Here is a 10,873-nt window from a genome sequence, read left to right as displayed (position 1 = left end):
TTAAGATGTATAGCTCACTGATTTGATACTTTTGTATATTGCAAAATGATCACCACCACAGATTTAGCTAACATCTCCATCATACTGTCAACTAATTTTTAACATGCACTGATAATTCTTGCCTGAACCTATTACTTCTATGATGGTTGCAAATGGTTATTAGCTGGCATTCTACTGTAAGGAAGTTTCCCTTTTAGGGAAAAAGTTTTCCCACTTATGTTTTTATGTAGACATTTGTCACCAGCATGGATGCTCATGGATTCTTATTTTATCCGATATGTAGTTGTATTGTCCTATTCTTTTTGATACACAGTTGTCTCCAATTCATCCCATGGGATCTGTCCAACACACACACACCAACACACACCCCATTCAATTTGGTTCCTGTGTTCTTTTGACATGCCTCATCATTTTGTGAGCATTTTTTTTTTAAGTGTAACAAGATGTTTCAGAATCTCCATGTGTTTTTCTGGTCCTCTCCTGGAATCAGACAATTCTCCAAGGAGCCTGGGTCCTGCTTTTACAGAGGAATAGGATTTAAAAACCCACATCTGGACAATAAAGAATTTTAGGGAAAACGCTCTGGGCTAGTGACCATGCCTTTGGTGCATTCCCGCCACCAGACAGCAGCACTTCTCAGAAAAATGCAAAAGACCCAGAATCTGGGTTGGGCTGGGCTGGCCAAGCTTCCTGATAGAGGTGTCTTTACTCCTCTTTCCAAAAAACGGAACACAAGCCCCCCCACCACATCTTACCACCACTCCAGTAACACCTCTGTCCTCAGCCGGACTCTCCCCACCAGTACATGCCTCACCCCACCCTCACTGATTTCTTCATATCTTTTTTTCTGAAGTCTCCTAAGGGAGGTGAACTCTGAAACAGAGGGCAAGAGGGGATAGATATGAGGCTTCAGGGAGGTGCGGATCTCTCATGGCCAGCCCACCCCACTACTGCCAGCACAAACCAGAAACACAGCTGTGGGTAACAAGCATGGACAGGCCCCTCCCCCAGTGCATCCCCACTCCTAAGACACAGTCTCTCAGCTAACTGTCTTCAGGGCCACAGCTGACTCCTTCTTTCTGGGCCTGGTAGTCAGGGAACCCAGAGAGGAGGATTTGTACCCAGGTGAGCTTGGAGCCTGAGCTCTGAGTTCCTATCTGCTTCTCTCTGTTGGCTGTCTCTACCCCAACCCCCATATTGATCAGGTCAGAGGAAGTTGGGGGGGGGGGGGCGATAATCTCTTCCCTCCATTTATTTATTTTCCCACAAGTAAACTTTTCAGAGTATTAAAAAACACACAACAATAAAACCATCAATGGGGTATTTTAGCAACTTAAATTTATGATTCAATTACTTTAGAAACATGGATTTACAAGTGAGTGCATACTTCTACCCCTAGGAATTAAGTGTCATTACTTCTCGAATTTCCCCTTCCCTCCTGAAGGAGTTTCACGCAGGCCTGGAGGAGTAGACCATCAGCAAGTGCTAATCCTGCCAGTCCTTCTCTACTCTCTCCCACCAGGACTGGTGGAGTGGTCTCCTGACTCTTGACTGCCATCCTGACTCTGACTTCCAGGCAGAGACAGCCAGATCACTCACTTGCTTCAGCCCCTATTGTGGTGTTTCTCAACCACAGAGCAAAATCCAGCCTCTCAGGGGGCCCTTGCATGCTCCTCCCCAACCGGCTAAACTGCCACTCATCCCTCCCACCCACCTGCATCAGAGACTCCAGCAACTCTGTGCTCCTGGGTTTTCCCCCTAAGCCCATCCCCTGCCCTTTCTACACCTCTATTGACACAGCTGCCTCTACCTAAACTGACCTCCCTTCCTACCTTCCATAGAGTTGGGCAGCAGCTCCTAAAATTCCTGGCCCCTAAGGATGCCTCCTCCTGTTCTCACTTGGAATGAGCTCCCTGCCTTCTTTGATTAAATTCTCCCCACCCTTCAACCAAGGCTTTCTCTTGGCCTCCCCCATTGAGCTGGAGCAGCTCTGAGCTCCCTTGATGGGCTACCATGGCAGGGCCAGCAAAGGGTGGACACATGGGGTGAGAGTAGATAGGGATGAGAAATATGGCTGGCTGGGCTGCCAGCCCGCCCTTCTCAAACTGTAATGTAAACAGATCACTTGGGGAGATAGTGAAAAACCAGGTTCTGACTGGGGGGGGGTGCTGGGGGGGGGCTGAGAACTTGCACTTCTAATGAGCTCCAGATGGCACCCACGCTGCTGCACGGGGAAGCCAATTTGAGCAGCGAAGGCCTTGTGAACTGAATTGGCTGGGGAAGGGGGCAGGTGGGAGCCCAGGTGTGAGTGGCCACCATCCAGGGTATAAGACCGCAGGTGGTAGCTGCTCGGCAGTTACCAGTAGGAGTGTTTGTGGACATCATGGCGCCGAGTTGTGGGCTCTTCATCTGCTTTCTGCTCTGGGGAGGCTTGGAGCTGTGCTACCCCCAGCCCCTCTGGCAGGATAGAACCTCTCGCCTTGTGGTGAAGTGTCTGGAGTCCCAGCTTGTGGTCACTGTCAGCAAAGACCTTTTTGGCACTGGGAAGCTCATCAAGCCTGCAGACCTCACCCTGGGCCCTGAGGGCTGTAAGCCCCTGGTCTCTCTGGACACCGATGATGTGGTCAGGTTTGAAGTTGGGCTACATGAGTGTGGCAACAACCTGCAGGTGAGGTTTGGGCCCCCTTGCCGGCCCTGGCTTTGGTGGGAGGACAGAGAGGCGGCCCGCGATGGGGAGTGTGGAGGCGAGGTGGGACTAGGCAGCTCCTTTCCCTTGCAGGGTGGGGGAGGGGGGAAGGGGGGAGGGGCTGAGGCCTGAAGCTGGGCATTGGTGCTGTGGGGATGGGCTGGGAGGAGCTCCTGCCTCTAGTTGCCAAAACTAGGTAGCTGGGGGATGGAGTTCAGAGAGACAGTGCATTTTGGGCTAGGCGGGGGAGAGGGGGCTTAATGCGGCAGGTGTGCCTGGGGGGAGAGCGGAGCAGTCTACGCCAGACCGCTTCCCTCAAGTGTGGGGGGCGGGGGGCAGATACAGTAAGTCCTCAACATCATGAATAGGTCTTGTGACCTCCAGCGAAATGAGGTACGATGAGACCAATTTTACCACAGGCTAATTGATTTAAATAAAGCATCTCATCAATATTATAACAAAACTGCCATATTCAGGCTAGGAGGGGCCTTCCAGAAAGCATGGCTGGCCTGGGCACAGATCCCTAGCTAGTCCACAATCCCCTGGACCAACTTCCTGCTGCTTCATGGAGAACCTGTGTTCCCCTCCATCATGGGGCCCCCACTTCTCCCCACCCAGCTCTAGACTCAAATCTGGAGCCCTCCGCCTGGAGCTCTGGTTTTAGGTGGGATTCCCAGGGTTTGCCTTGAGGACTCCTGGCCCTTTGTATGTCTGGGGAGAGGGCTGGAAGGCCAGAAGGGCACAGTAGTTAGTTAAGGAATTTTTCTAGCTTAGTAACTCCCAAACCCTGTGCATTAGAGTCAGCTGTTGAGACTAAGCTGGAGCTTTAAACACTTCCATTCCCGTATCCTACACTAAATCAGAACAGAGTGGAAGCCAGTCATCAGTATCTTGAAGATCCCGGAAGACTCCGACTAGCCTGACAAGTGCAGTGTTTTCTGTGACTGGTTTCCCAGTCTTGCCTGATAAGCATCACCAGGGGCCAGGGCTTCTTGGGGATGACACCTGTGCAGTCCCACAGGACCACACTGGGTTTGATGTCCTGCTGTCCTGGAATTCTTCTGAACATTTTCCTTTTGCAGTGGGCCCTACAAGTTATGCAGCTAGTTGGTCTGGGACACTGATTACAAGAAAACTAGGATTTGCCTCGAAGACTGAGGGGTTAGGGTGGGCCAGGCAGCCATTTGGGTGCCAGGTGATCTCCAAACAAGTTGATTGGGGGATGCAAATTGCCCCAGTAGCACCTGCCTGAGCTCTTCTGCCTCCGGCAACCACTGAACCAATTTGGCTTTCTGTGAAATGGGCTTGAGAACAAGTCAGAAGTGGGAGAGCACCATAAGTGTTAACTGCTGTGGCCATGAATTCAAGTTTCTGGGACTTTGTGGCTTCTTTGGGCCCCAGGCCTCCCCTGAAAAAGGAAACTGGGTGTATACTGGGAAAGGGGGGTGGCAGCCTGAGCAGGGGAGCACATGCCCAAGCCTCTGGTACCTGCTTGGTGCCTGACAGGGAGCTGAGCCAGACCCCTGCAATGCCATCAACACCGCAGGGGCAAAAACCCTGGGGTGTGAGGGTGGAACTGTCCAGGTTCTCCCATGGGTCAGCAGCAGAGCAGGCTTCGAATCCAGGGCCTGTGTCCTCTCCACCTCCTGCTGGCTGCCCTCCCCGCTCCCTTGTACAGGTTGGGCCCACTTCTGGCAGGTGAAGCTGGTGGGGTTGACCCTCCTCTTTCCTTCAGGCGTCCAAGGATTCCCTGGTGTACAGCACCTTCCTGCTCTACAACCCTCGCCCTGTTGGGAACCTGTCCATCCTGAGGACTAACCGCATGAATGTGCCCATCGAGTGCCACTTTCCCAGGTCGGTGTGGGAGAAGCCAGTCTCTGCCCTCTGCCCCTGGTGCTGAGGCCGCTCAGCAGTCATGTCAGCCTCCTGGATGCACCCGGCGGCATGGCTTCCCTCAGCCCTGGGTGGAGTCGGGGGCCTGCTGAGTCTGCCAAGCCTCTGAAATGCATCTGGGCCACAGCTGCCTCTTGGTGAAAGGGGCAGGGCTGCCCAGGCCAGGCCCCCTTGGGGTTCACAACACTTTTTCAGTAGTGCAGGGAGAGGTTCCAAGCTCTGACCAACATAACCTGCTGTTTCCACGTGGTTTAACCCAGTACAGGTGTGTGGGTTGGGGGACGCCCCTCCAGCCCTGCATGCTAAGCACTGCCTGTGAACTTGGGCATTGAGGTGTGAGGAGAGGGTGACTGCAGCTTCTAACACAATGTGGGGCTGAGTGCAGAGTACTAGGCTTTAATCCCTGCCCTCCCCACTGGGAGAAGGTAGGGGAGGATGGTGCTGATACCACGAGGGCACAGGGATGAGACGTGTGTCTGGAGAGGAGTGGAGGGAGGGGTTTCCAGAACAAGTTCCTGGATGGGGGCCTCGGGACAGCTGGGGCTGAGCCAGTCTAGGTAGAGCCACACACACACACACCCCCCAGGGGAAGGCAGTATGTCACTAATAGGGGCTGCAGCTGGGGTCCTGGGGTCTACAGCTTAATAAATGGAGGAGGACAGATGGGTTATAAAGGCCAAGAGATGTAGTGAAGGTGTTCAGGCTGACAACGTAGCAGGCACCTCTCCCTAAGCACCAAGCAGCATGGTGAGAACTGACTTGCAATCTAGAAGGTCCTCTGGTAGTTGGTGGGGGAGACAGATGGGGCTTGGTGGGACCAGCTGGGAGACTGGGATGAGATTAAGGCCTGACCTGTGGCAGCTGACTTGAGGTGTCTAAAGAGAGCTGGAGGAGCTTGGTGCCTGACAGTGCTTGGGATGGGGACGGGGACATGAAGGGCAGGATGCTGAGCCCACCCTATCGGCCAGAGTGAATGAAGCCTTCCTGGGATCATAGCTGTCTCTTGTGTCAAAACTGCTCCACCTGGGAGTGACCTAAGAATGTTGGCTCACCGGGCCTGGTGGCTGCAGACAGTGTGGGTGGCCTGAGATACTTTATCCTAGCTCCAGTTGCTGGGGTCTGGTTCTTAGAGTAGCCTCCCAAGGCTACTTTTGTGAGACCCCCATGGGGTCAGCAGGGCAGCTGTCTGAAAACATCTGCTTCCAGGGGCCTTCCTGTCCCAGTACAGGTCTAGAGTATCTTGCCAGCTTCTCAAGAACTGGAGACTGACTGCATGTATCTCTGAAGGACTCCTTCACTAGGACTGGCCCCAAGAACGCTGAGTGGTACACAGAGGGACTTCTGCCTCAGACCCCGAGCCTGAGCCTCCAGGGTGAACCTTAACAAGTGGCAGATGTGGGTTTAGAGAGCAAAACAACCTGGGATATATCTTCATGCTGCAGCTCAGGTGCCCTCACGGCTGGAGGGCCCACTCCCAGGCACCCAGTACAGGAGGTTAAGGGACAGGCTCAGACTTCCTGTGTCTGTTCAGCTGCTTTGACTGGCTGCCTGGCTGGGTCACAGCTGAAGGCTTCACAATGAGGTAGAAGTGAAGCCCCCCTCAATGTGGGGCCAGGTGGGGTGAGTCCCACAGCAGGTGTGGGTGGCTCCCCTTCTCTTCCCAGGCAAGGCAACGTGAGCAGCCAAGCCATCCTGCCCACCTGGGTGCCCTTCAGGACCACAGTGTTTTCGGAGGAGAAACTTATTTTCTTTCTGTACCTGATGGGGGGTAAGCAAAGAGGGCTGGCAGGGGGAGCTGGCGGGGAGCGCTTTGCCAGGGAGGGTCTCTCACATCTACCTGTGTGCCCTTCAGATAACTGGATCTCTAAGAAGAGCTCCCCAACCTTCCAGCTGGGAGATACAGCCTACTTCCAGGCCGAAGTTCACACGGGCAGCCACGTGCCCCTGCGACTGTTCGTGGACCACTGTGTGGCTACACCAACGCTGAATCGGAGTGCTTCCCCTTCCCACACCATCGTGGACTTCCATGGGTGAGGGCTCAGCTCCCTTTCGGGGGAACCCTCACCACAGCATGGCCTGTGCCACCTTCCTCAGCCTGAAACCTCATTCTTCATTCGTTCTCTTCAAAGCTGTCTCGTGGATGGCCTCTTCGAGGCTTCTTCTGCTTTCAAAGCACCCAGACCGAGGCCAGAGATTCTCCAGTTCACAGTGGACTTGTTCCAGTTTGCTAACCACTCCAGCAACATGGTAATGTCTTTCAATACCCTGAACTTTAGGGGTCAGGCTGAGCGGGTTTACTCTGCTGCTTTAGCTCACTAGCTGTGCTCTCAAGCAGTAACTTGATAGCTCTGCCCCCATTCTAGTAACTCCACAACTTGCCAAGCAGACAAAGCCATGGGCTACAGAGGGATCTGTCAGGAGAAGGCATGGTGACACAACCCCTTAGGTAGAAAACCCATGGAAGATAAAGAATCAGAATCAGTGGTCCTAGAAATAGAACAAACGAGGAGAATAGGAACCCAGGTGACTTAGCTGACAGTTCTAGTAAGATGAGAGCCAACAACTATGGCATTTGGTGACCAGGGCAGTGATCTTGTTCTTGCTAAGGTCAGCAGGGCCAAAACCCAAATGACGATGGGTTGAGTGAAGGAGTTGACAAAAGCAAGCGTTGGCCTCTCCAGAGGCTTTGTAGAAGGGCAGGGAAAGCGGCACGAACTTCTCACACAGGGGTAGCGTCCTGAACCTGATGAGTGGCTTTTTGAAACCTGAAAGCATCAGCATCACCTGGAGAGCTTGTTGAACTCCATTGCCGGGCCCTACCTCCAGAGTCTGGTCCAGTAGGTCTGGATTGGAGCCTAGAGTCTGCATTCCTAACAAGTCTCCCGCAGCTGTTACTGCTGCTCTGGGGGCCACCCCTTCAGAATGAGGAAGCTAGAAAGCCCACATGAAACTAAGGGGATGTAGGGGTGGGAGCTAAGATGTGGACTGCTTCTGATGCCTGAGGTATGGACAGGTGAGGCAGGAAGCACAGGTAGGACAGGCTTCTAGCTAGAAAGTGCTGGTAGATTCCTTCAAGTAAAAATCATGTAACTTTTAAACAAATTTCCCAAGAATAGGATCCAGGCATGTCAAGTTTGGAATAGCTAGTCAGGAGAGAGAAGTGATTAAAGCAGGGGTTCTTGACTCTGGCTGTATGCTAATCACCTGGAAAGCTCATCAAACACTGCTCGTGTTTGATTATACACAAATTCTTGTGTATAATCCCATATATTTTCACTTAATTGGGGTGGGGCCTAGCAGCGCCTTTTCCCAACAGCTTATGAAAATCTTCAAACACTAAGCTGAAAGAACTTAATAGCAAACGCCTATGTTCTTACCATCTAGGGTCTGCCATTAATATTTTACTATATCATCCATCCACTAGTCTATCTTGTTTGACTTAAATGCATCAGAAGCCATTTAAGCTCCCAGGTGACTCTAATAAGCAGCTAGGTTTGCAAACCACTGAAGCAGAGGCTCAGAGGCTGGGGATGTGCCTTCACCGACAAGTATGCTGATGCTCTCTTGCCTCACCCAGCAGTTCTGTTCTGAGGACAGAAGTGCTTTGTACAGATGGTAGATAGCAGGAGGAGTGGGAATCAAAGCTGCCAGTGAGATGTCCCGACTTTTCTGGTGATGGCCCTGGGTTGAAGGGAGCTGGGGGTAAAGAAGAACAGACTGATAAACGGTTCTGCCCCCAACACCCCCTGCCACCAGTGACTTTGTAGGTCATAGGCTAATGGACACTTTTGGAGATAGGGAGTTGATGTTGACTTCAGAGGTCGTCTAGCGGGGAGGATGGGCATGAGGTTTTATACAGGTGGCGGCCATCCGAATGGGTAGAACCCGTGCTGGGATCTGCATCTCCAGGGGGCTGAGAGGGAGCTAAGAGACCAGAGGATGGTGCTGACTGGGGGAAGGTAGCCTGAGCTCTGGGAAAGTTCTCCCTCAAAGGCGGGCTCAGTGGCCTGGCTGACTGTGGCCACGGCGCAAGGGAGAAGGAACCCCGTATTCAAGAGCTAATAGGGAACCACCCTAGGATCTTAGGCCCCAGTTCGCATCAGAAAAATGAGGAGAATCTGAGGGTAAAAGCAGTTACCTTCCTGGGATTAGGGACTCTCAAGGACCTGGAAGCCTTTTTGGTAGGGCAGGGAGAAGGGCATCCCGGCTTGTTCATGTTTCTGGAACGGTTTGCCTGCCTGTGTATACTTGGCCACTAGGTGGTGGCCAAGGTTTGTGGCTTTGCAGAAAGCTTCAGAGAGAAGGTGATGGAATTTCCCTGCCTTTGCACGGTTGGCAGAAGACTGTTGATAGGCCACCTAGAGCATAAAAGGGGACCTCTGGCTGAGGATGCCTCTGTCAAGAGGACTAGAGCCAACTGGGGCCCTGGCTTTGTCAAAATCCTGCCTACCCCTGGTGGTCTGGGGGATATTTGCCCCTTTGGGCTTGATTCCTGTCCCTGAGATTCTGACCTAATGGGTGTGGGTTGGGCCCACTAAGTGAACAAGTCCGGGAAAGACTGAGGCAATGAATACGACAGGTTCCAATTTATTTTGTTTGATGGGTTCCAATTTAGAATCCAATTTGCTACTTGCTCTGAAATTTTAGACAAGTTAATCTGACCTTCTGTGGCCCCATCTCTAACACCAGGCTCTTCCCCCACCCCCAAGTGTTAAGGGCTGTATAAGAAACTGACTTAAAGTCACTCACGCAGCTTAGAACACCCAGTAATAGCTGCTTTTACTTCCAGATATATATCACCTGCCATCTGAAGGTCACTTCGGCTGACCAAGCCCCAGACCAACTCAACAAAGCCTGTTCCTTCAGCAAGTCCACCAACAGGTGAGATAGGATTGGACATGGCTGGGGCAGAACCCTAAGCAGCCACCCCCCGCGTCCATTCCCCAACCGGAACGTTATCAACAAACTGCTTCCTGCAGACGGCACAGCCGCCTAACCCTCTCATCTTTCCCTCCCAGCTGGGTCCCGGTAGAGGGCGCTGCTGAGATCTGCCAGTGCTGTGCGGACGGTAGCTGTGGCATTCCAGCCCGTTCCAGGAGGCTAGTGGAACAGTGGCACAAGCCTGCTTCCCGCAGTCGCAGGCACGGTAGGTCTTAGGTTGGTTACAAGGCTGTTGCCTTCCCCTTGGTCTAGGATACCTGCTGTCACCTCAGGGTGACATTCTTCTCCTTTGTCCCCCATCTAAGGCTGCTTACCCCTGGGGTATGCAGTTTTGAGCTTTCTCACTGAAAATGTAGTTCAGCCCATTGAGGCAGAGTAAAACCCCTGATTCCTGGTGGGGGACTAAGTGAACCTTGGATATCTTTTCCAGTGACAGAAGAGGCAGACGTCACGGTGGGGCCACTGATCTTCCTGGGAAAGACTGGTAACCATGGCGTGGAGAGTTCGCCCTCTTCTCTCACCTCTGTGATGCTGGGGTTAGGCCTGGCAGTGCTGGCATCCCTGACTCTGGCCACCATTGTCCTGGGTCTGGCCAGGTGGCGTCAGGCTGCTTTCCACCCTGTGATGTGACCTGTGTGCTTCCTAAATAAAAAGTAGCCTCTGGGGTGTAGTGCTGTGACTGTAGGGGAGGGGGCGATTGGGAGTGGTGGTGTGGGGGAGGGGACAGACTGTAAACAGTGCCACGGGTTCAAATCGCACAATCTAAGTACTGTTGTGCCTCTCGTGAGTCTGCCTGTCTACCTGGTGAACAGGCCAGGCTGGTTTGTGAAGGCTTCTCTGCCCCTCACGCCTTCATTTCATTCTCCCCACATAGGTTGCCTTCCTCCCTCAGCCCGTGGCATGTCCCAGCAAGGGTATGGTGCCCAGGGAGCTTGTGGCTCCTCTCCAGGGTGAGGGATCAGGATCAGGCTTCCTCTGCTGAGGGCTGCGGTGCCCCTCAGAGTGGGATGGCCCTCAGCTAGCTCCAACCTCATCCCAAACCTGACTCATTCTCATTGGGTGAAGGTTGCCTTCCCTACAGAATCCTAGCTTTGCTAGTTACCTGTTCCAAGTCCTGGGGTCCTCGGAAGCAAAACAGGCTGGTACCTGCTGGCTAGGGTGGTTAAGCATAAACTGATTAGAGCCCATAAATGCTGCATCTTATGGCTCTGTTTCTATGGCCTTGGGTCTGATTGAGATCAGGGGCTCAGCTGTGTTAACATGGGCATGGAGGCAGATGTCTAAAGCACATTCAGAGCAGGGTCTTGTGATGCTAGGTCTGAGAAGTACAGGAAGGCCCTCGACCTAGATCCT

The 10,873-nt window shown here is 52.9% G+C and overlaps 1 protein-coding gene across 1 annotated transcript; it reads left to right on the top strand.

Annotated features, from left to right (window-relative positions):
- Positions 1-2,346: 2,346 nt before the first annotated feature.
- Positions 2,347-10,156, top strand: ZP3 (zona pellucida glycoprotein 3). Its single transcript, XM_028516139.2, has 8 exons — positions 2,347-2,668; positions 4,422-4,540; positions 6,244-6,347; positions 6,432-6,609; positions 6,709-6,826; positions 9,369-9,460; positions 9,598-9,725; positions 9,951-10,156. The coding sequence occupies exons 1-8, from the start codon at positions 2,384-2,386 to the stop codon at positions 10,148-10,150; spliced, it is 1,224 nt and encodes a 407-aa protein (XP_028371940.1). The 5' UTR covers positions 2,347-2,383; the 3' UTR covers positions 10,151-10,156.
- The last annotated feature ends 717 nt before the right edge of the window (positions 10,157-10,873 follow it).

The sequence above is a fragment of the Phyllostomus discolor genome, chromosome 3 (genome assembly GCF_004126475.2).
Source record: "Phyllostomus discolor isolate MPI-MPIP mPhyDis1 chromosome 3, mPhyDis1.pri.v3, whole genome shotgun sequence".
Classification (NCBI taxonomy): domain Eukaryota; kingdom Metazoa; phylum Chordata; class Mammalia; order Chiroptera; family Phyllostomidae; genus Phyllostomus; species Phyllostomus discolor.
Note: the sequence above shows the minus strand (reverse complement) of the source record. Positions and strands in the feature narration are given on the sequence as shown.

Bases quoted from the DNA above. Each gene is read 5' to 3' on its own strand.
- ZP3 (XM_028516139.2), top strand. From the start codon at position 2,384: ATGGCGCCGAGTTGTGGGCTCTTCATCTGCTTTCTGCTCTGGGGAGGC. The intron at 6,610-6,708 runs GTGAGGGCTCAG...TTCTCTTCAAAG, and splicing joins ACCATCGTGGACTTCCATGG to CTGTCTCGTGGATGGCCTCT. The intron at 9,726-9,950 runs GTAGGTCTTAGG...TATCTTTTCCAG, and splicing joins TTCCCGCAGTCGCAGGCACG to TGACAGAAGAGGCAGACGTC.